The following is a 25,690-nucleotide window of genomic DNA, read 5'->3' as shown; positions in this document are numbered from 1 at the left end:
TGCGTCGCTTGCTCAGGCGCACATTTCGTTGTCGCGCCGAACGCTGCGTTGCTCGACGCTCACCGCGTCCGATGCGGGGCGCGTAGTCGTTGCGCCGTAGCCCAATACCCCTTGGCGGGTCGACGGGAACGCTGTCGCGTTCCACTCTTGAAGGCGAAGCTTAAGCGTCCTCCAATTTTTTTTTTTCACTTAGACAAGAAAGAAAAAAAATGGCAGTGGCTTAGCGCTGCTATGCCAGGATACACGTTGCGAAAGCTAAGGCATAGCATGGTTAGCATTGGTTAATCTTGATTGCAATTCCAGGTTAGCCTGGTTGTCCAGCTGTGTTGCGGCGTTTAGCCAGTCGTTCGGCGTGCTGTTCGTCTGTTTCCTGAGCGATTCGTTTCCTCTTCATCTCTTTCCGATGTCGACTCCAGGCCTCCTCCTGCTTATCAGAACTGTCGCCGTCCATACTGTCGTCTCAACTGTGATTGCGGCGCACGCGAGCTCTCCTTTTCAATCCTCCGACATGTTAGCAGGCATGCGACGCAGCTGGCGAAGCGAGCGGAGGCGAGCGCAACGACGAGGAACGCGATGTGAGGAGGAACGCGGTGTGACGTCATGTGCTTCCTCGGAACACGGCCACGGTGAAATCGCCAGTAAAGCTTTCGCTTTAAAAAAATGAATGCTCGGATTTGTACACTTGCACGCTGTTTAAATAAGAAATGGACGCGCTTTGCAATTAGTTGCCCCGCCAGATGGGGACATCAAAAAATTGTGTAGGACGCTTAAGCTTCGCCTTTAAAGTGGAACACGATAGCATTCAAAGATCCCTGACTGCTTCTCACGCTTCCCGGCAACTGCAGCGTATGTACCCGTAATGTTTACCGGGAAACGCTGGCGGCGAACGCTATGCACGAAGGCAGGCCTTCTGGTAGAAACGCGGCCTCTCGCGCGGGCCCCGATGGATGGATGGATGGATCGATCCGGCGGATGAACGGACGGACGGACGGATGAATGGATGGATGGATGATATCAGCGTCCCCTTTGGAACGGGGTGGTGGGTTGCGCCACAAAGATCTTGCTATTGCCTAATGTCCTACCTATGTTAAAGAAGAAAAAGAAAAGAAAACATGATGAATTTCCATAACCAAACTTCCTGAACCCCTATTGTGAAATTTGTTTTTGTACGCCTCCGTTGTAAGTCATTTCCCCACTTTCACCAATCTTCCAATCGCCTCTTACTAATCTATATTGCGGACATGTTTACTTTCCCCCTGCTCTCTTTCAACCCGAGGGCTTCAAAGAGGCCAGAGGTTCCTAAATTGACCGCTGGGCAGACATCTTCACGTGCTAATAAAACATGCTCCGCTGTTTCCCTAGCTTTAGCGCAGCAAGCTCATGCTTCTTCGTTCTTATATCTCGCTTTATAGATGCGTGTTCTAAAGCATCCTGATCTCCATCGAAAAGTGAAGAGCTTCCCTTTGAGTTATCATAAATTATTTCTTTCCTGATTTCGTTTTTTTCCTCTTGAATACTTACTCATAGCAGGTCTCTTTTCCATTGCCGCCACCCATGAAATTACTTCAGCCTCTCTGATTTCCCGCTTGACGTTCTTTCTTGCCATGTTGCTTACCATACATGTCATATACATCTTGGTAAGCTTCCTAATTTTTTTCTTCCACTGTGAATCAATGTTTTTCCTGTACAAATACCTGAACAACCTAATTTTTTTCTTCCTCTGTGAATCAATGTTTTTCCTGTACAAATACCTGAACAATCTCCAAGCCCGTTTACTTTCTTCCATATTCCTCAGTCGTTCTTCACAACCAATTTTACTGCGAGCTTCCCTCACTTCAAAACTTGTGCAGCCCATATCACCCTGCACAGCTTCATTTGTAGTCTTCCCGTGAGCGCCCAATGCGAGGCGTCGCACTGGCCTTTGGTTGCCATCGAGTCCTAATTGTACTCCTGATTTCAAGCAAACAACCGCATTTCCGCATGCAATTTCTGTAACCATTACACCTTTCCATATACCCCGGAGCACCTCGTACCTACTGTATCCGCATAGCGTTCTGTGCTTCATTATGGCCGCATTTCTTGTCCTCTTTACTGTTATTGTTTTTTTCCTGTGTTTCCATATATCTAGTGCCTTAGTTTATCCATATACCAAGGTATTTATATTCTTTGACGCGAGGTATTTCCTGGCCCTGTGTTGACACTGTCTGTTCACTGTATTGATTGAATATCATAACACCTTATTTTTTAACGCTAAATTTCAGACCTATATTCTCGCCTTCCTGTCCGCAGATATTAGCCAGACGTTGTATATAACTTTGCTTGTTAGCTAGCAACACAATGTCTTCCGCATAAAACAAACCTGGAAGCTGCTGCTCTACTACGGTACCCGCCTGTCTGTATGAGAGATTAAACCCTATATTACCTTCATCTAGCGCCCCTTCTATCCACACCATGTGCGTCGATCATAAACAGCAGTGGGGATAAAGGGCACCACTACCTCAGTTCCTTGTTGATATCAACTTTCTCCTCGTTCCTCATCCCTTCCCATTCAAAGCAAACGGTATGCTCTAGGTAAATCTCGATGCGGCGGAAACGAGCGCCATCTGGAGTTGTTGCAAGAAACCAGGCGCACCATTCCGTGGCCTTCCAGATATTGCGCTCCGTGGCCTTCCAGATATTGCGCGCGCAAATAGCGGACAGTGTGGTCGGTCTATGAATGGTAGAAACACTGGAAAAGGGGTTTGTTTAAGATTTCGCGTAAGATAATTATGTGCTCTCGTATATTCAAATTAGAATCCGACGTCTGTAGGTTGTGCGTAAGTCGTACTTAACGATTTTTCTACGTATTTTAGCTTGAAAATTTCAGTTAGTTCAGTAACTTCCTTGCGCCACATGGAGGGCCTGGGTATGCGTGCTTGTAAATTCTTTTTGCCGGAACGACGCCGGATTTTCAGCGATACGGGTGTAGCGTTAAAACCCTGCCGGCCCGTCCAGCCGCTCGTTAAAAAGTCAGCATTGTGTCTTTCATGTCCACTTAGCGTGCGATGTTTTCGTTCTAGATGTAGATGTAATACGTCCTGGTGATATACTGGCACGCACCCACTCTGGGGGATTGGCCAAGAAACGAATGCTGTCCCTGACTCGTCGTCGTGACCGAAAATGAGGCTCAGGTGTCCAGCTGAAGCTACGGTGCCCGTGGCAGGAAAATGTGCCCTACCCTATAGTAATAGTACAACCCATCGAGAACACACTATCGTTCATAAATTTTGCAACCCCTCTTCACGTCTCCCGGGGTCCCATTTTCGGATGATCGCTTTCGGGGATACACTCGCACTTTTGCGTGACGTAACGCCCGACGTGATATCTCATCGAATCTACGGTCGTTCTGTCCGCTGGCCTATCCGATTTCCGAAAGCGATGGCGACGGCTTCAACTGCGTCCAAGATGATTTCGAGGAAGCGTTGCCGTCGTGCTGGCTGACAGGCGTTTAGCAGTCGGCGCTAACGGCGGATCTTTAGGAGTCAAAATATAGCCATACAGACGCTTCGTCAGCGTTTCCCAAGCGGAATAGCTACTAAAAAGGAAAGGCAGAAAACATGAATTGGCTGCATATATACTTGCAAATTTACCTGTTTGATAAGGCCTTCTCTGTTCACTAATATCCACGAATGCACTTTCGTTCCTTTTGGTTACCATTTCGTAATCGGCCACCAATTTATTGTTCATGTACGCGCATGGCCTGGCCAACTATTCTTATTTCTCTAGTGTCAGCTATACACTCTTGCATGAACTCGCCTTTGATCTCCGATCCACGCATCTGTACGTATGTCAGCGTTACGCCTATACCCCCTGATCAGCTGACGTTGGCTTTCGATAGCGATGCACGTTTATATAATGAAACGGAGTTCGTGCTCGTCGTTGGGGAATAGCTGGTCGCGGCGATGTTCTGTGCTGTGCGCGAAACCTCGCGGATGCACACGCGAGCGCGTTGACAAGCAGGTTCGCGCGAGGCGCCGAGAAATGACTTTAGAAATGTGCACGATTTCCCCCCCTCCCCCCTCCCCCCAGCTTCCCAGCTTCGCGTCTTTCCGGAAATGGGCGCAAACGAGCAACACGTTTCGTCATTTCTCTCGCATTAGGACACTTCCTCCGGCGCGGTGAAGCGTAAATATAATACGAGACACAGTGCTATGCAGGGCCTACGCGGCAGTGCGTGCGTGTTCGTGAAATGGTTTTCTCCTTGCGTTGGAATGTGCTGAAGCTGAGACTACGACGAAGCCGGATGCGACATAGCTGTGAGCCAGCAATGAGGTTATAGCCCTCTCTTTGAAAGTTCTTGAACTGCGTGGTTGTACGTGTAAGAGCAATAACGATGGCGATGCCGATTTCCTGAATGACCGCTGGCTTGGTGACTTAATTGTCTCGCTCTCCTGAAGGATAAATTAAAGCACTGCACAGGCTCGGGCCGGGCCATCCGAAGCGTTTATCCGCGGGCCCGGGCCGGGCTCGGGCTTGAAGCCACGGGCCGCGGCTGGACTCGGGCCCGCTCATTAAAGGGCCGAAATAGTGCCTGCAAGCACACCCGAGCATTATGCATTACATGGTACAAGGCATTTTGTGCCATGCAAGCTGAAGTGACATGTGCAAAGAGCTGTCTTGTATACCTTGGCAAAGAGAATAGAAAAAGGAGACGTTCTAACTTTTTTTTCCTTTCCACAACAACGAACATTGTTTCCGCGTAATGAAAAATAAATGGTACAAGAAACCGCCCTTCAAACCATTTCCATGTTACCGCTTTTGTGATTGCACTATTACAACTGTCGATACTATTATATTATTTTAGCCCCAACGCGAAGGGTGTCTCTTTTTACTTGTGCATTTATTTCATGTTGTATGCTCGTGAATTCGCCTCTTTGTGTATGTATACATAAATATTCGCACGCCAAATAACCTCATAGGACCAGAACGTACGATCAAGGCAAATACATGCGCACCAGCAGAAGAGTGAGTGAGTTAGAACTTTATTTAGGTCCTGAGGGGAAATCAATCCGGCGGCTCCACCCAGGTCGGGGCCGGTAGACAGAGTCCTTCGGCGACGGCCCGGGCCCTCTGGACAGCCATGAGCTGAGCGATGAGCTCTGTGCTTCTGAGCGCTGAGTCCCAGGAAGACTGGTCGGGAAAGTCAGTGCTCGCGTTGGCAGGGCACAGCCAGAGCATGTGTTCGAAGTTGTATTCGTGGCCGCAGTGTGGGCATTCAGTAGGAAGGTCAGGATTGATCCTGCTTAGTGTCGTTGGTGTGATGTATGTCCTAGTCTGCAACTGTCTGTAAGTGACGGCCTGTGCTTTTTTGAGCTTTGGGTGAGGAGGAGGAAAAATTCTTCGTGATAATCTATGATTTGAAGTGATTTCGTGGTATGATACGAGTGGGTCTTTGTTGTCTACGTCCCTCCAGGCTGGGTTGAAGCGAGAGGGCGAACCACAGACGCGGAATGTGAGCTCTCGCGCCAGTTGGTGTGCCCGCTCGTTCGGATTACAGTCAGGATGTCCGGAAATGTTGCCCATGTGGGCCGGGAACCATGTGATGTGTGGGGACGTGAGGTTGTCTCCTCCCGTTTCTTTGAAGAAGATGGTGTTGATAACCGTAGCTGCTTTCCTAGAGACGACGGCCGACGAGATGGTTTTAATAGCTGTTCTTGAGTCCGAGTAAATGACTGACGCTCCTTTGCAGCTTCGAAGGGCCACCGCGATGGCCATTTCTTCTGCTTCGTGAGTGAAGTTGGTAACCACCGTGGCTGCGTTGACGAGTGAGCCATGGGCGTCCACCACAGAGACCGCGAAGGCGCCTCGATTCTGGCCGCGTCAACGAAGAGGACTTGCGTTTCCTTACGTTTGATGTTGTCAAGGATTGCCTTCGCTCTCGCTTTTCTCCGCCCTTCGTTGTGGATGGGGTGTATGTTTCGTGGGATGGGATCAACGGTTATTGATCTCTTGGCGTTTGTGCATAGTTGCGACTTCTCTGGTGGCATGAACAGGGGCTGTATGCCTGCTTCTAATAAGATCTCGATGCCCGCCCTTGTGAGTGAGAGCCGACTAATTTGGGAGTTTCGCTGTGCCTCAAAGAGTTCGGTTGCCGTGTTCTGTAGCCCCAATTGGAGGAGTCGTTCCGTGCTAGTGTATCTAGGGAGGCTTAGGACCTTTTTCAATCCCGTTCTGATTAATGTATCAATTTTATTCAGCTCCGTCTTCTTCCAGTTGAGGAAGGGGGCGGCGTAGGTTACGTGGCTGATGAAGAAGGCGTGAAATGCTTTCATGCGGTTGTCCTCTTTTAGTCCGTCCCTTTTGCTGGCGACCCGTGATATGACCCTGGTGAAGTTGAAGGTGCTCATTGTGATGCGTTTTAGTGCCTCCGCGTTGTCATTGCTGTAAGCCCCAATGACCATGCCCAGGACCTAGATTGTGTTACACCTGGGGATGTTTCCTCCGTCCCTGGTGTGAAGGTTAACGGGGAGGGAGCTAAGGGGCTGTCTCAGCCTGGGGCCTTGTTTGCACAGAAGGAGCTCCGATTTGCTGGGGGAGAGCTTCAGTCCCGTGTTTGCAAGAAAAGCTTCCGTGGTGTCCAGCGCTTGCTGTAGGTTCTGCTCCAGAGTGCCTAGCGGGCCGTTCGTAGACCAAATGGTGATATCGTCGGCGTAAATCGCATGCCCTACCCCCGGGACTTTCGAGAGTGAGTTTGCGAGATCATGCATTGCGATGTTGAAAAGAAGCGGCGAAAGCACTGACCCTTGCGGGGTACCGATGTTACCTAGCATGTGCTTTCTGCTTCTGATTTGTCCGACGTTTATGGTGGCCGTTCGGTTATCCAAAAACGATCTTACGAAATTGTGGAAATTTACTCCGAGATCTAAAGTGGAGATTTCGTTGAGGATGTGCTCGTGCCTGACCGTGTCGAAGGCCTTGGTTAAGTCGAGCGCCAGGATGCCTTTTACATCCCTGGATTTGTTGTCTATGACGGCGTTCCTGATGAGTAGCATGGCTTCTTGTGTGGATAGTGATTTTCTGAAGCCTATGAGATTGTGGCGGAATAGGCGCCGTTTTCTTCAATGTGCGCTCCAATTCTATTGTGGATGGCATGTTCTGCGACCTTCCCGAGGCACGACGTAAGGGAGATGGGTCTCAGATTCTCGGCATGAAGCGGTTTTCCGGGTTTGGGGATGAGGACTACATTGGCAGTTCGCCATTCATCCGGTACCCGGCCTTCAGCCCATACCTCGTTAATTTTGCTCATAATGATTTGTATGGCTTTGTCATCTAGATTTCTGAGTAGTTTGTTAGTCCGTCTGGGTCGGGGGCCGAGCGTCCGTTTAGTTCATGAAGGGCGTGCGCAATCTCCGAAACTTCGAAAGGACGATTCAGGGATAGTTGAGCTGTCCCCTTATACTCGCGTGTCGGGTCGTCCCATGGGACAGATTTGCGCTCTACTGGTAGGTAGATGTCTGCCAGGGCGTCAGCAAAGTCCCGCGGACTCGTGCCTTCTATCGTGTGAAGATGAACGAGCCTTTCGATCGTTAGTCGGGCATAACTCTTGGTCGGTTTGTTGTTATCGGCGAATAGGTTCTTAAGAAGGCTCCACTTGCTGCCCCTTCTCATTTTACCGTCCGCCTCATTAATCACTTCGTCCCATTGCTGCGCATTCAACTTTCTGGAGTGTTCTTCGATCTCTTTGTTGATTTTCGTTAATTTAGACCTCAGCCTCCTGTTTAGCTTCTGCTGTTTCCATCTTAGCGCATTCTTGGCCTCCAGGAGGTGTGCGAGTCTGGAGTCCATGGCTGGCACCTCCAGATCCACGCTTATTTCTTTAGTGGCATTGGCCACCGTAATTTTCAGGTTTTCCAGCAGCTCTTCGAAGGTTTCTTCTTCTTGGTCCGCATTACCCCTCATTCTTCTGAAGAGCGAGCCCTCATTACCCCTCATTCTTCTGAAGTCGAAGTAGGTGTAATTCTTCGGAGAAGAGGGTGTGATGCGGACGTTGATTTCTAGGATGTAATGATCACTGCCAAGGTCATCTTGCAGGTTGTCCCACGACCCGTCAGCGTTTCTGAGGAACGTCAGGTCCGGGGTGGTGTCCCTCTGAACCGAGTTGCCTCTGCGTGACGGAAACCTTGAGTCCGTGATGAGTTGCATGCCTAGGGTGTCCGCACACTCGGCAAGGTTAATTCCTTTCCTGTCATTGGTGGCGTAGCCCCAGACTGTGTTGTGCGCGTTGAAGTCACCGGCAACGATCAGTGGCTTGTCCTTGGCTTGCGACGCGACCGATGTGAGTAGTTTGTTAAAATTTCTGAGTCTGTCAGTCGGGGAACTGTAGACGTTTAATATGTAAAGGTTGGTCTTTAGGGCCCGACTGGGGATGATTTCCGTGAGCATGGATTCCAGGCCTTTTTTGTACGTCGGGGTGTCCCTTTCCACAAAGCTGACGTCTTTGCGGATGAGAGTGGCAACGCCCCTGGATTGTTTAACTCGGGGTCCAGGGTCGGCCTGGAAACCCTGTACACCGAGAAGGACATGTTTTGAATGTTCTTTTCCGCCCCGCATTCTTGTAGGATGATGACGTGTGGCTTTTCTTTACATGACCTGACGAATTGCGTTAGGTTAGGTTTCTTTTTGTTGAATGAGTTACAGTTCCATTGCCAGATCTTGAAATATTCTGGTGCGTTATCCACTGTACTGGTTTGGCATGGCCCCATTTATGCTGGGCTCACTCATTGGGCCTGGCGGCTTGGAGGGTACGGGCGGCGCAGGTGTGGGTCCCAGTGCAGACATGGGCCCTGGGTCCGGCGTGGGGATTATTTTCGTGGTTTTGGGATGAGCGATTGGTCTTTCTAGGCGGTCGAGCCTGCCGCAGATTTGAGTGAGTACCTCCTTAATTTCAGTAATTGCCGATTGAAGTACATTGTACTTGCTCTTCTTGCTGCGCTTCTTAGCTTTGTTGTCACTGACAGATGCGTTAGAAGGAGCCTCGCTGACATCAGACATTGACGCATCCGCATCACATGTGTCATCGGTTTGGATGACGACGGCCCTGCGTTTGTGTGTGCTACACGATGCGACCATGGTCCCTGAAGAGTGAGGGATGGGTGTCGGTGTGTTGTTTGTTAAGATACGGCCTTCTAGCCTGGCTAGGATTGCCCTGAGTTCAGCTAGTTCCTGTTTGAGTGCTTTGTTTTCCCTCTCTAGTGTGTGTATTCGCGGGTCTGCCACGTGCTCTGACTGTGCCTTACCTGGCTTTGAAGTTGGCGGTGCAGAACCGTTGTTGCCGACCATGTCGGCCCATGTCATTTTCTTGCCGGGTCGCCTGGAGCTGGATCTCGACCGGGATCGGCCCCTGGAGCGGGAGCGCCCTCTGGATTGGGAGCGTCCTTTGTATGAGAGCGCCCTCTGGATTGAGAGCGCCCTCTGGATTGGGAGCGCCCTCTGGATTGGGAGCGCTGCTTGGGGATGGAGCCACCTACCGGATCCTGCTGCATGGCCGCTGGGTCACTGACCTCGTACGGGTTGGCATCTCTGTCGGAGCGGTTTCGTCTTCTTCTCCAGCGTCTTCGCACGACGTATGGGATGTGAAATCTTTGTCTGCACGAACGGTCGCCCGTGGGGTGATTGCCCTCGCAGAGCTTGCATTTCGGGGTGCAGTTGTGTAGTTCTGCAGTGCCGTTTGGGAGCGCTTCTCCGCAGTTGAAGCATTTACTTCTCTCTTCTTTGCTGCTGTGGCATACATCGGCCCTGTGCCCGACACGGCCGCAGGCGTGACAAACGTCGACTTGTCGTTTGTAAAGCGAACATGGCAATAGGGCTGTTCCGCACATGACGTTGTTTGGGACTCGAAGTCCGTCGAAGAGGATCACAACGACATGCGTGTTTTTGATTCTATTGACCTCAATGGCGGTCGGGTTCCTGTGATTTACAATCATGCTTTTGAGGGCATGCTCTTCTATCGAGGGGTCAACGTTCCTGATGACCCCTTTGCAAGTGTTTTCAGGCGCGGCCACGTATGCAGAGACCTCGAAAGCTCCGACTTTTGTGTGAATTTTCTGGATGCCGGCATAAGCGGCAGCGTTGGATGACACTGGAGTCGAAATTACAATAATATTTTGTACCTTATTGGGGCAGATCGTGTCCTCCGATGCTTGTTGGTCGGTTAGTGCCGCGGCCATGGTCAGAGCCCTCGCCAGCAGCACCAAGTCCGCCTTCGAAACGTCGAGCCCTCCTCGGGGCCGGACAATGATCTTAATTTCGTCTCTCGGCAGCCGGGGGAGCCGCGAAGCGGCTACGACCCTCTGAACTGTCGAGCGGGAGCGGGCGTTGAAACCATTCTTCGTCGCCGTGCTTGCCTGCGTCGCGGCCTTTGCCGGATCCCGTCGTCGTCTGGCGCCTAGGGCGGTGGTCCACCCAGCTCCATCGAAGTCTTCCGGATTGATGTCCATGCCTTCAACCGTCACCCTTTCGGGCATCTTCGCCGTCTTTTCAGGGCGACAGGGGCCTTGCGAGGCCCGGCGCCGCCTCGAAAGTGCTGTACTCGAAGCTAACCCTAGCTCCGTACTCGTACTAACCCTAGGCACCGTTTCGCACACTCAAAGTTCAATAACTCGCCGAAAACTTCACTCACCCCAACGAAAAAGGTATCGTCGGAAAGCTCGCGCAAAACTGGTTTAGAAAAGACCAAAATATCGGTGGTGAGCACCAAGAAGGTTCGAAACATTCAAAGAAGCGTAAGCCGACGCAGCCGCGTCTGCGCTCATTTGTAACTTCCTCTTCTATTCACCAGCAGAAGAATAACAGCACAGGCAGTGCGCCAGATCACTGATGTTCCCATTGGGGAAACAGAGATTTCAGTCTCCTATTACTTATGCAAGGCAGCTGGTTAGACCCCGGGAAGGTGAGGCTGACACGTACGGCACAATCTGAGGGTAAAGACATTTTTTTTTTTTTTACTTATAGGCCGGGTCCGTTCTGCACACGCGGGCCCTGGCTAAGCTTCGCAATGTACACCCGGGCCCGGGCTTAATAACACGGGGCTGGTGCCGGCCCGGGCTTGATATCACGGGCTCGGGCTTGGCTCTGGCTTCATAAAGCGGGCACGGCCCGGGACTGCACTGGAACACTTTACTATGGTCCTGCAGGACGCGCTTAGTGCATATCGGGCGTCTCCCACGTAGGGACCGACAGGGAGTACATGGTGGCCGCTTCGCGGGCCTGCTGGACGGTCCATTGCTGGCCGGCGAGTAGTGAACTTCTGATTCCCCCACTTGTCTTAGTCGGAAAGAGCGTCTCTACACTCCCAGAGCCTGTGTGCGAGTGCCGCCGTGTCTCCGCACGAGGGGCATGTGTCGCTGTAGTACGCGTCAGGATAGAAAACTTGTAGCTTGGCAAGGTTTGGGTACATGTGCGTCTGTAGTAAGCGCAGTGTTAGCGCCTGCGGCCTGTTAAGTTTGGGTTGTGGTGGCGGCAGATGCAGGTGTACGTGCTTTGTAATTTCGCTGTACATAATGAGCGCGTCCCGGTTGTCCTCTATAGCTCGACGGGACGGGGTTGCCCGGGGACGGGGCGGAGCGCGCACGCTGCGTCGTGGCCGATATCGTGGATGTTGAGGGGGGAAGGGGGCGCCCGGTACCCGACCGAGATGGGCGGGCAACCAGGCGACAGGGTGGTGCTTGAGGGGGCCTGGATCCGCGCTACGGAGGATGCGTAACGCCTGGTCGGAGACGACGCCGCGTTCGAAGGCTTCGACGGCCGGTCTGGAGTCGCTGTAGATCACTTTCCGTTTGCCGTGGAGCACGGCCAGAGCTATGGCTACTTGCTCCGCCACCTCGGGGTCCAGGGTGAGGATCGTGGCGGAGTTGAGGCGGAGCTGCGTGGATGAGACCGCAGCGAAGGCTCGGTTTTTGCGGCTGGCGACGGCGTCCACGAACGAAACGTCGTCCGCTTTCATGGGGCGGTCGCACGTGCAAGGCGCCTGCCTCTGTTGGGGTCAGGACGAACGTTTCGCAGTCTAGGAGCGATCGTGATGGAGTCTCGGATCTCGCGGGGAACCGGCGTCAACTTCGGTGGATCCCTGGTCGTCGAGGAGGAGAAGCCGAGCTCGCGCAGAGTGGTCGTGAGTCGGGTCACCTGCGTTCGCTTCTGAGCCTCGGCGATCTCTTCTAGCGTGTTGTGCACGCCGAGCTCGAGGAATTTCTATGTGAAAGTGGAGATCGGAAGGCCGAGGGCCCGTTTCACTACCTTTCGAATGAGGGCGTTGAGTTTATTGCGCTCAGCGCGTAGCCAATTGTGCATGGCAGCGACGTAGGTGAAGTGGTAGAGAACTAAAACGTCTGCGAGACGTAACAGATTGTCTTCTTTGAGGCCGTGGGGACAGTTAGTCACTGCATACGAGTCGTATAGCGTTGTCCGTCTTGGCCGTCAGCTGCTGCACCGTTTGGGTGTTGTTTCCGCGGCACTCGATGATCATGCCCCGGACCCTGATGGAGTCTAGCTTGAGCGCGGTACGGCCGTCCATTATGCGGAGGGTGATGTTGCGTTCGGCCGGCGGTTTACACCATCTGGGCTTGGCGCCCCGGCGTTTGGGCAAGTACAGCCTCAGTTCCGACTTGGTGGGGGAGCACTTGAGGCCAATGTGTTCGAGGTATACGACTCGGCGGTTTCGACGGCGTCCTGCCGGGCGGATTCGATGAAGCCATCCGACCCTGCGGAGCACCAGATGGTTATGTCGTCCGAGTAAAGGGTGTGGTTTAGCCCGTTGATCTTCGAGAGAGTCTTTCGGAGAGCCCGATCATCACGAGATTGAAAAGCGTCGGCGAGTGGACTGAGACCAGGGGGTGCCCCGCTGTCCGAGCTCTACTGCTTCCGACGCAAGGTCTCCTGCGCGTATAACGGCCTTGCGCCGGGTAAGGAAAGAGCGGACGAATTCGTAGAACCGACGCCCGAGCCCAAGGCCTGTGATCGCCTTCACGATGGACGAGTGCGCGATGTTATCAAATGCCTTTGCGAAATCGAGGCCGAGTATGGCACTGGCATGAGCCGGAAAATCTGGCCCGTGCAGTGCTCTAGCTATAGGATGAAATTGCTATTGCGCAGCACGTGCCCGTCATGTGGAGGCCTTGTGACGTTCTCACACGTATACGGACTTGTTGAAGTGGCATATCATCATCAGCCTATTTCTATGTCCACTGCAGGACGAAGGCGGTCTCTAATTGCCCGTGTCGTGCGCTATAGCTGATTCCAACTTGCGCCTGCAAATTTCCTATCTCCCCACCTAGTTTTCCGCCGTCCTCGACTGCGCTTGTCTTCCCTTGGCACCCATTCTGTAATACCAATGGTCCACCGGTTATCTACCCTACGCATTACATGGTCTGCCCAGCTCCATTTTTTCTCTTTATGTCAACTAGACAATCGGCTATCCCCATTTGCTCTCTGATCCACACCACTCTATTCCTGTCTCTTAACGTTACACCTAACATCTTTCGTTCCATCGCTCTTGCGCGGTCCTTAACTTGTTCTCGAACTCCATTGTTAACCTCCAAGTTTCTGTCCCGTATGTTAGCACCGGTACAATGCGCACTTTTTGTGTTCAACACAGTGGTAATCTCCCAGTCAGGATTTGGGATGGCCTGCCGTATGCACTCCAGCCTATTTTTATTCTTCTGCAAATTTCCTTCTCATGATCAGGGTCTCCTGTCAGTATAATTGGCCTAGATAAACATACTCCAGCACAGACTCCAGAGGCTGACTGGCAATCATGAACTCTTGTTCCCTTGCTTGGCTATTGACAATTATCTTTGTCTTCTGCATATTAATATTAAACCCGACTCTTACACTTCCTCGGTTAGGGTCCTCAGTTATTCGTTGTAACTCGTCCGCACGTTGCTGAACGCGACGATGTCATCCGCAAACCGAAGGTTGCTGAGATATTCGCCGTTGATCATCACTCCTAAGCCTTCCCAGTCTAATAGCTTGAATACTTCTAAGCATGCAGTGAATAGCGTTGGAGTGATTGTCTCCTTGCCTGACATCTTTCTTGATGGGTAATTTCCTACTTTTCTTGTGGTGAACTAAAGTAACTGTGAAAACTCTGTAGATATTTCCCAATGTATTCACGTGGCACATACTGAGAATTAAGAGATGGTTATCCCCTTCCCTGTTCCGCATGTGCAGGGGACAGCAGGCTAGAGCTGACCAGCTAAAAGCCCGAACACTATGCCTTTCCTGTAAATAACACCTCTCTCCACCCTTGGATGCGTTCCAGTACAAGTTATACCGCGACGACTCTGCGCTTCTCCCTAGGACGTGCGCCGTCATAATGGGGGCACAGCGATTACGAAGCTTGCCTGTTTTGTAACACGGCAAATGTCGACTGTTCGTGGTTCTATTGCACGCCACTATATGCGAACTGCATGAGCGCTTACACTCACGCAGGGCTGGGCAAATATAGTTTGCAATTGTATCATCATACGATACAAGATACTCGAGCAACAAGTATTTGAGATACCGATACAAGGTACTACCGCAATTATTGTATCCGATATGATACTTTACGTTTGTATCTTAAGATAGTTCGATACATGTATTCGCAAATTTATTATAATTCTGTATAATGCATAGCAGCAAACGCGTACGCATACAAAAAAAATTGCTTGGAAATTTCTTAACTCCGGCCAACCTTGTTTCATTTGAATAAAATGTTTGTTGTATCTCGAAATTTTTGTCTTTCTTGCTCAATGTATAATATTTTCATTCCGAAACAAGTTAGTGTGGTCGGTTTAGCTTTTTAACACGAAAGCTCTTTATACGCTGCGCTGTCAGCGGTTTTTGCTTGCCGCTTTTGTAATTGATGAGAGCCACTGCTCCGCTTGCCGAACGGCTAGCTGGCGGGTTGCCATCTAACTACAAGAACGTGAATAAAACCGTTGCACGATGGCGCAAATGATGCTGTGGAGTTTTACCTTGTCCGTAAATGTCTTACCATTTACGCAATACCGGATCATCAGAAAGGTGTACAACAGCAACAATGCTGGTAGGGGCATTTCTTTTCTTTTTTTTTTTTTTTGTGACGCATCGTGTATGCAGGGAGCATATAAAGTTGCAATGACCTTTCATATTCTACTTATCCGCTGGCGTAAAGCGTTTATTAGCGACATATGCATTAACGTGCAATTCTTTTACGATTTTTCTTTTACAAGACAACTTTTGCAGCCCAAAAGCGCTTCATACGTATTGTATAGTGGCACAAAGCGTCGCAGGATACCGCCGCTATTCACACAACACTTATAGCTCCCATTACCTGGTGATTTGTAACAGTAAGGAATTTAAAGTTGAGCAAAAAAGAAAAAATGCATCTAAGTAAAATAGAAAGGCGGTTCCGTATCACATAATCACAGTGAATACATAGGAACACGATGCAGACGGCACCACCAATAGCTGTGACGTTTAAGCATGAAGTATTGTCAACTTACTTGTTAAGGTCAGACAATAAAAAAATTCAGTGCCTATGAAAATTCAGGTGGCTTAGTGGCAGCAGTATAAGCTTGAGAAGTGGAGTACTTCACTCAAAGTTTATGGTTTGGCACGCTGATGTTGCGATAGCGGTGTCTTGTATCTTTAGGTGCAGGATGGGGAGGTGGTATATTGCAAGAACCGCTTTCTGAACACTATATATAGTACCGTTCATGGCAACCTTGGTTGAATTCGTACGTATTTATTGAGTTATTCCCGCTTTGGTATCTGTATTCGGGTCGCCGCTGCTTGTGCACATGTTTAAGAACTGCTTGTTGGAATAGCTGCCGGTAAATCGTGATCGCTAGAGAGATGATATATAGCGAAATCAGCTACTCACGTCCCCCCTGTAAGAGGCTCTTGCGAGCAGTGTCCTGCCCCTCGGTCCCTGGTATTTCAGAACCATTAAATACGAGCTAAAGCGGATCCGCGAACACGCGCACAGCTGGCGTAATCGCAAATGAGAATAATGTAAAGCAAGTAGGGCAGGATGGAAACAAACGAAACAAAGACGCAAGCGCGCCCTTGTTGTTATCGTGACGGGGACCCTCGCACTGCAGCGCTGGCACCAGCGCCCGCATGCTTGCACCTTCGACGCAGCACCGCCGGTCCTTGTCTGTTTTCTTCTTCCCTTCCGAGGCTCACTGGCCGCTTAGAGGCGGTAATGGACCTCTCGATGGCTCACGCAAAAGCGCACGAGACCACGCGCGGGCGCGCGTGACAGCTCCCCGAAATAGGCTCCATCCCCGAACGCCGGCACGCGACAGGCTACGGCGGCGGAGAGCACACTGAACCGCGGCCCGACCGCGCCTGCGCGCACTCCGCGTTCCATCGTGTGACCCGCGTTCGTGCCAGGGGCCACGGAGCCCGGGCCATTACCGTCGCGGCGCCGCATGCGCGGGGTTATCGGGCCAGGCGATCGGCGGGCGCTGTGCACGCACCGCCCAGCCGCGAAGAGGCCGCGTCGCCATCTTCCTCCTTCGGCGACTGCGCGCAGTTGTTGCGAGCCTCTTTTGTTCTCGGCCTGTGTCGCCGCTTAACCACGGCCCGAGCGGTCCCCTCCCCACGGCGTCTTCGTTTATGCTGTCCGTGCGCATTCACTTGTTCATTCAATTATTTGGCATCGTTTTAGACGTGCACAATGACATACAAATCACAGACAAATGTTCGTCGCTCGGCTCTCGAGTGCGCGTGTCGTGCATATGCGTCAGCTGCTGCTGCGAGGCAGCTTCGGCTCTGCCTCGAAGCATGCCGGCGGTCTGTCCCTTCTCGTTAGCTTGGAGCCAAATCCTGAAGCAGCACGGGGCAATTATACGCGTCGGCGCGAGAAGGCGGAGAGCGGAGTCATGAGGTCGGTGTTCTGCAGAGGCACGGTCCCGCGCGGCCGTGGCATGTTGGACGAGCGATCGAGCCTCCAGTACCGCACGACTTCCTCTGCGCTCTCGAAGTACGCTCGTGCGCGCGTATGTGCGCGTGTGGAGACACGTTGAGTGACGCCGGCCTGACCGTGACCTCCCGAGAGGCGCCGTTTTCGATGCTCCATATTGCCGTCCCGTGGATGGCGCTTTCTTTGTATATACCGTTGGGCAGTGAACCCCTTGCGAACTGTGCATTGACGCGTTGGGCGCTTTGCTTGCAGCTGTGCGAAGTAGCGCGCGGGCGTGTTGCCCGACAGCTCCGGGTCGAGTGATGCCGTCTATTCTGGGACGACAAGCGCCTTGCGCTCTCGCAAGCGCGCGGGCAGTGCGAGAGTCCGGTCACGCCCTATCGCGCTGGTCCAGTTCTGTACAGTTTCGCCTTCCTCGTCGTCTCCGTGTCATCTCATCTCGTGGGTGTTGAAGGCGGTCATCCACTCTGCTATGCACATATGCAAGTCACGCAGGCCACCTTTTGACACGAGGCGCTGAAAAGTGACGTCGTGGCCAAACGACTCGACGGCTGTAAACAAGTGACAAAGCCATCTGGAACATCAATGCATGCACTTTGCGTTGCAGATATTTGGGGCGGATATCTCCAAACTATAGCGAACCGCGCACAGGATTTCGGCTAAGTGTTGCGTACATGCCCAGCTTAAGTGCTGCAACTGCAATCGGGCCAGGAAGTGGTTCATTAGTAAGTTAATTTAATCAATTTCTAGTAGTTTCTTGGTGATAAACGCACATTTTATTATATCTGTCAGCGTTAATAATTGTGCTGGCCAAGAAATAACTTATTTGTGTGCATTACACTCTTTTAATAATTACGTCGTTGAAACGAGCTTTACAGCATAGCAAATAGGTTATGATCCTTATATATATAAGAACTGTTCCACATAAGAATTATCTGGATGCGTGGAGGACCGCAGACTCTGTTATGCGCGTATATATATATATATATATATATATATATATATATATATATTAAGAACGGCCAGCTGCAGTGCAAGTTTGCCACCCAGTTACAACTATGGCGACAACATTCCGGGAGCGTCGCCGCCAACTTCTAGCCAAAGCGTGACTAAATCGACTTTGTGTCGGTCATATATGGGCATATATGGGCATCCCCCACTTTCCGTCGCTTCAGCTAGGATGCGTTCGATGAAGCAGGCTTTGTGCTGAAACCGCCACCAACCTCTAGCCTCATCGCCGTTGTGACGGAATGAGTTCGGCGGGCCAACTATTGTTCCCAAACTCCCCAACGCGTTACCCGGAACGGCTCCGAGTTCTACGGGGCCCCTCTGACGTCGGCTCCGGACATTCGAACGTGTGTGCATTTGTGTGTGTAGACCGTCCTGCGGGGAGGCGGCTAGTTTGCGATGACGAAACGAACGTTCGCATCACCTTGTATCGGGAGAGGACCGAGTGTTTAAAAGCCGCTGTTGTGCGGCTGCTCAGGTCACTCTCTCTCAAGCAGTCATGTTAGACTGATGCACTCTCTCTCAAGCAGACGTGTTAGACTGAAGTACTTTCTCAAACAGTCATGTTAGACTGATATAAATACTGTAAATAAACCCATATTCCTCGTTCTCGATGAGAAGCAGTCCTTCCCTTCACCAACGTCCTCATCGTGGACAAGCTGGACGACGGCATGGGCCGGCTACCTTCTAATTCATGCCCGACTACAATCTTGACAACGGATCACGAGCGATGGGATTGAGCCCCCAATCCTGACAATATATATATATATATATATATATATATATATATATATATATATATATATATATATATATATATATACTGCGAGACAGCTGTTATACCTCGACGGTTTTTTAGCAGGTCGCGCGCTGAAGACGATGACGCTTGCCATGATGACGAATATACACAGATGAGGAAGATGAAGGAGTAATATACCGCTCACACACACACACACACACACAGACACCATTTACGAGATATGCGGCGTCAAATTTGCGGTAACGATGTAGTGTCATTCCACTAACTTTTATAACAGAACGTCGTTTTATGCATTCAAGCACAAAACTAACTGGAACGCCAATGCATTTCTCCACAAAATTCGGGAATTAATGTCTCGAAACTGGTGTCATCCTGAGTATTCGTTCCGACTGGATCCGCCTTGCTAACGCTCCGGCTAAAATTTGTAAATATCAATACGTGCTATCAGGTAAATAGTTAAAAACTTAATTAGATAATTTTTAATTAGTTGATTATGCATTTCAATTTGTTTGTGCAAGTGATGTACACCTGTTTAAGTAGCTAGACTAGCTCATGGGCTCGAATTGTGCTATCTGCCACATATTTTTTTTGAAAACGTTGACTTAGCACCCAGTATACATACATACATACATACATACATACATACATACATACATACATACATACATACATACATACATACATACATACATACATACATACATACATTACGTAGGGACATACTGCAAACTTGGTGATGCAATACTTAGCAGACACGATCGTTAGCACGCATTGTATGCACTGCGCTTGTCCGGGACGAGCAAACACGCGTAATTATTGAAGCAGCATACATGACTAGCGAACAGCACGAATGTGCCAGCAAGCATCATTGCCCTGCCTGATAAATAAACTTATATAAGATTCTTGGAGGAAGGAAGCATGCGCAACGGAGGGTTGATCAGGGTTTTAGTTTTTTATTTTTCATACTTCATCTAATATTTTGTACGCATGAACTAAATATTGCATAACAACCACTTAATCATCCTTTGGAAGCCACCGTCTGTCCCTTGTAGTTTTCGTATACGTGTTGCCTTCTGCGCTTTGCACATTGTAGATTATCAACTAGCCTAGTCAGCCACGTTGCCTTCAGGATCCTTCATGTTCCAACAAGATCCCACAGCCGCCGTCTTTAAGACGCGTCGCTCGTCGTACATCGGACGCCGCGCCGGCTTCATCGGTGGAAACGCGGTACTATTTACCGTGTCACCCGACATGCCAAACAACCGCATCCCACATTCGGAGCAGCCGTCTTTCAAAAGGCGCCGCGCCGCGTGTCTCTTGCTTCGTGCGTGTACGGCTTGCAGCGAGCCGGCTGCTGGCTTGAGTGTTGGTGGGAACTTGTTGGGAACTTGTTGGTATGGGTATGGTATGCCAACGTTGTATGAAGACACCAACGAGGGAACCGCCGAAATGCAACGATGTTAGCGGCGTGGCGATATGACCGCTGACGTGCTGTACTCTGCATGTAGGGAGGGGGTCAGAGGGGATCACGCGCTCATTTGTCTGTCCTGCTTATGGCGGGTCTCGTGCTGTATGTGCTGTTCCCAGCACGGAAGGCGTTTTATTGCGATAGCAATTATATGAACTCTCCGGGCGGATTTCTGCCGTCGCCGTCGCCGTGAGGTTCCGTATGAGTGAAAGTGTGTGAGGGCGAGCCGGCGAACGCGGTTCAATTTCACGTGCGCGAGCGAGGAACGCGGCACGCATGCGTGCTCTCTCCTATGGACAAGAACGGCACCGAGAGCGGCGCTGCTGCGCCGGCGTTGAGAGCGCCGCATGCGAAGCAAAATTCTATTAGCGGGTGGTACCCCTCTCCCATCTCTCGTTCGCACCGCCTTGATTGCCTCCTGCACTGCTCGTGTTTGGGCACGTTTCGTGCCGCGCGCGGTGTGTGCCTACGTGTGTGCACGTGGACATTTCATTCCAAGGGCGATGTACAGTCTGTTTCACATTTAAGGGAAAACTCTGAGCGCATTGCATCGCGATGCGGCGAGCGCTTGAGTCAGGCGGCGGCAGCAGCTCGCGCAGGTGCTGGAGGGGCGGGATCTTGAACGGCGTCGTCTGTACGGTGGCGCGCGCTGGCCGCATTGTCGGGAAACGTTCTACTGCCAGTTGCAGGGCGCCGATCTCATCGTTACTGCGTGAAATGAGCCGGTATTCTTTACTAAGCGTTGTGCGACGCCCACTGATACGCCTCGAAGGTAAGTTCATCGCTGCAGGGCAGTCATAGACGACGTGCTGATTCCACACATTCTTGACGTCCCGTTTCTGGAAGGCGACTATATATTCTAACGCGATAGGTCGCCGATCCACACTGCTCGTGTTGTGCAAGAATTGCTGGAAAAGCGCACAGTCACTCTCTTGGAGTGGTCGCCTCAATCCCCGGGCGCCAACGTCATTTAAAATGTCTAGGGCTCGTTGAAAGTGTCGCTGCCGCACCATTCCCTCTCAGTCGCTCGCGGCTAGGCTTCGATCCACCATCGTCAGCGACTGAGACGTGCTGCGAATGAACACATCCCTGATCAAGTCATTCTACACTTCACTGCCTTCCAGGATGAGCGCTGTCATCGCTGCCGCTGGGGACATGACGAGATACTAACTGAAGTTCCGAGCGTGACGTGTCCAATTCCCCACCGGCGGGCAGGGTCTGTCTGGTGTAGTTAATGATTGTCGAGAAAAATCACTTCCAGCTCATTGTCTTAACCTAAAACATTCCTTTAATCGTATCCGTTTGTTTCATCGTGTTCGACCCCCATCGTTATCATTGTTGAGTGCTTTGTTTTCCTTTCGAGTCAAAGACTGAGCACGTTGCGCGCACATCTTGGTGCATCTTGTCGCTGCTTATTACGGTAGCACACACAGTGAAGAAATATACGTGCACGCGCTCAGTACCCCACCCTTTCGAAAGAACAAACGAAGCATGCTGTCAAGTTTGTGGAACTCCATTATCGCTAATGAAGGCTCAGAGTTTGGCGCCGCACAACGTTTAGTAAAGAATATCAGCTCAGTTCCCGCAGAACCGATGAAATCGGTACACTGCCCCCGACAGCAGCACGCTTCCCGACAATGCGGCCAGCAAGCGCCGCCGTAGCAGACGACGCAGATCACGACTCCGCCCCTCTAGCGTCTGCGCCTGCTCGAGCTGCTGTCGCCGCACGACTCTATTGCTTGCCGCATCGCGATGCAATACGTTCCGAGTTTTCCCCTAAGTGTGAAACAGACTGTACACGCTTGTATTTGCCTCTAAGAAGATCGCTACGCTTGATTTTTATGGCTGCACTGCGGCGAAAGGGCAGCGTCTGCTTAACCATGTAAGTGACGCTGAGCAGGTAATTGGAAACGACATCGTATGTGCCGCCGAAAAAATCGTCGGCACATACGATGCGGCACATGCATACGGCACATACGAGCTAAAGTCATTTTTGCAGTTTCTCACAATATGTTTGCTACAAATCCGTGTTGTCTCTGATGGCGACAACGGACTTTCATCGACACTGTGCGGAAATAAACAAAATATATCGCTGCATAGCACAAGTACGACATGCGCACACAACTTTAACTAGTACGTCCCCTACAATATGGAATAGAGGCAGCAATGTAGACAGCTTGGCCATTTTTTAACAGTCCTCAAGAGGCGGAAGTTGAAAGTATCAGTAATCATTCCTGCTTCAGCAATGCCGGCGCGACCAAGACGCGGGCGTGTATCGTCCAGTAACTCGATCGATCGGTGCAATGGTGAAGCGGGAATGAACTCCGGTCATGTTCAATGTATCGTGCACATATTCAATTCCTCGGCACGCGTGAACTTCGGCCACTGCTAGCGCATACAACAAAAGTGGTTTCCATTCTTGGGCAGCGCACACACAAACGAAACACGAGAAAGAAGAAAGGACAAGCGCTCGTCGAACTGAAAGTTTTTATATGAATAAAAGGATTATGTACCGAGTAATTCCTAAATTCATGTGGGTTACATATAAAAACCGTCATACACTCAGAAGTGATCAATGAACGAGCTCGCTTCGTTTGCCAGTTGTTTACTTCGCTCGGCGCACCGCAATAATCCATGTCTGCCGTCTGCTTTTTCCGTACCATTTTCTTGTGAATCGGCAGAATTTCACTGGTGACATCAACCCTTTCATGTTTACATTGCTGTCGTGACAGTTAACAACACAATAATAATTTCCGGTCATCCGAAGGGGCGCCGTCGCAAACAAGAGACGTTTCGCGCGTAGCGCGAACTGAACGCGGGCGCGACCGGAAGCGGCGGCGGAAACCTACACCCACGCGAAGAACCACGTGAAGTTTGTAGATTGCAGCGTCGGTGTGGTTTATAAGATGCCCTTGTCATGTGGCAAAGTGTATGTAGGGCAGTCAGGCCGCTGTGTTAACGAGCGCCTTAGAGAACATGAGCGATCCATACCAACAGGCACAGGTTCGCATTTGGCTCAGCATTGTATAACATGCAAGTGCAAACCCATGTTTCGCGATACCACGATTTTGAAGAAGAGCCGTGACACCACCGCCCGAGAGTTATCGGAAGCATTTTTCATTCAGTCATTGGGGTCACAGTGCATTAGTGTGCCTTCCTTAACTTTGTACAGGGCTGAATTTGGTTTTTTTGGATTCTGTCGCATGAGTGCGCCCTTGGGATCAGATGTTGGTGGCTCCACCGCATGGTGCTCACTGCGCATGTTCCTCTGGTTTGAGCGGTCTATAAAGGAGTGACGCAATAAAATGATGTCAGTTGAGAGTAGCGCCTTGTCCTGTCGTCTTTCTTGTGTCTGTCTTTTTGCGCTAAACAAAGTATTCATAAACCTACACCCGTTGGAGATGAAATCGTTCCGCCAGGGGAGAAACGAGCGCTGGCGTCTAGGATGAAACTTGGCATGCGGTCGTCCATGGCACGCGAGGCAGGGGGTGAGGCGAGGAAGGAGGGGGATGTCCTTCTCGCTCGCCTCTCCGCACAGAGTGGACTCAACCGCGGCGTCTACTACGGCTTTGGCGGACCTCGCAGGGACGCGTTGCCGGCGCTCGCGTGTCTTGAAAGCGGTCTGCGACGTGGCTAAAGTGCGCGCCCACGCGGGCCTCATCTTCAAAGCGATATGCGATGTTTGTAGAGTTTGCGTTGTGCCGGTAGCTTCGTATGCGCTCTGCTTTCGACGTTTCGTTCGCGCTGAGGCGAGACATGCACGAAGGTCAATTGGCTCACCGACGCTGCCGCGATTCCTAACTCTGCAGCATTTTCACAGACAGTTGCCGCTGTCGTCGAGCGATGTGTGTTCACGTTTACTTGTGCGCGCGTGACACCGTGCTGAATAATTTAGTTGACGGGCTAACACGATGACGGGATAGTTTCTTTGAATCCGTGATAGAATGTGTAAGCTAGACTGAAGAAGGACGCAGAATGAAGCTGACACACAAAGACAGTGCTGTCTCCGTGTGTCTGTTTCTTTCTGCGTCCTCGTTGAGTCATACTTACGTATTCGGTCATTGTTAATTTAGTTAGTAAGCGAATGTTTACAATTTTATACGGTCGATAAAACTACTATTCTTACTTCGTACTAATATCTACTAATTTGCTATCGCAATCGGTACTGCGCGTCTTTCCGGCGGAACTGCGAATTTTTCGTCCTTGTCACCCATCGCAGCCTTGTGAATATGTGGCGGAATTTACGTCTAACAGATGCAAATTGAATCGGCACGCTACTTTTCACAGCAGCAGATCAACTCATTGAGTCGAGAGAGAGAGAAGAGGAAAATGCGCTATTTTAGGCAACCCTTAGGAGGCACGGTTCAGCGCCTTGGAGAAAGGGAGGGGGACATAAATCATTCTTGGTCTTAAAAAGCCTGTCTAATATGGTGCGAACTTGACTGCGTTTTCACAGCGAAATGCGAAAACACCCGTGTACCTAGATTCAGGTGCACGTTAAAGAACCCCAGGTGGTCGAAATTTCCGGAGTCCTCCACTACGGCGTGCCTCATAATCAGAAAGTGGATTTGGCACGTAAAACCCCATAATTTAATGTTCTTTTTTGCGCTTGTTTCTACCGCTATATTATAGGAGCACGGCACACAAGTTACAGCTATACTTAGTTGAATAGACGGCGCCAAGTCCTGGTCAGTGACGTATTTATCCTTTTTTTCTTCTTCTTGCGTTTCAGAACACTTCCCGAGGCCAGGACCTTCTGGATGTTGTGCACAAGCACCTGAACCTGCTGGAGACAGCGTACTTCGGCCTGCGTTTCGTCGACACCCTGGCGCAGACGGTGAGATAATAAATGTTCATCAGGTGTTTCACTTGACGATGAAATACAATGTGTGTGTGCTGGAACCCTGTCAGGTTGGTACAATTGGTGATCGACAAAGACTACACGAAACGAAGGCGTGAACTAACAGGCAACCTCAGTAACAATACTTGCTTCATCGGCGTATCCATATCTTGTTTTACTGCACGTTCAATCCCGGCCTTCATTCCCAACTTCCACGTGCACGTAGTGGGCAAGCGTGCGTAGGAGACGGACAACAAAAACGAATACACAATAATTTATGCTCTGGAGTCTTGTTTCTGTGTTGTTTTGCTCAGACCGGTGACATTTGCGAAGAGCATTTTTTTTTAGCGGGATGGACGCCGTCACTGTGGCTGTCCGTTGTGTATAAGCTTTCAATACTATGTAGCTATAACGGACATGTCATCGTGTAGCGTGCTAGATAGTTGGGACACTATGCGAGCTATAGTGCATGCAAAAAAAGAGAAACTGTCAACTGAATCCGCGTATCCCGCCTGGCTGTTCGCAGCCCCGCGGATGCATGTGGTACGTGCATGCCGAGCGGATAATTGTACGAGACAAAGGAAAGGTAGGGAAGCTAGCCGGTCTGCCTCTGTGCGCGGGGAGGGGGGGGGGGAGGGGATTCGAAGAGGTGGAAGGGAGAAATATGAGGAGGCACATACGCCACTA

General features: G+C 50.8%; 1 protein-coding gene across 4 annotated transcripts in view; it reads left to right on the top strand.

Annotated features, from left to right (window-relative positions):
- LOC142571339 (band 4.1-like protein 4) overlaps window positions 1-25,690 on the top strand; it is a 230,905-nt gene that overhangs the window by 71,947 nt on the left and 133,268 nt on the right. For all 4 annotated transcript variants that reach the window (XM_075679609.1, XM_075679610.1, XM_075679608.1 and 1 more), the window contains exon 2: window positions 24,896-25,000. In XM_075679609.1, coding sequence (XP_075535724.1) covers window positions 24,896-25,000 — 105 coding nt within the window. The remainder of the gene's footprint in view (window positions 1-24,895; window positions 25,001-25,690) is intronic.

This window comes from Dermacentor variabilis, chromosome 2 (assembly GCF_050947875.1).
Source record: "Dermacentor variabilis isolate Ectoservices chromosome 2, ASM5094787v1, whole genome shotgun sequence".
Taxonomy (NCBI): Eukaryota; Metazoa; Arthropoda; class Arachnida; order Ixodida; family Ixodidae; genus Dermacentor; species Dermacentor variabilis.
The sequence above is the reverse complement of the archived record's forward strand: the minus strand, read 5'-3'. Positions and strand labels throughout refer to the sequence as shown.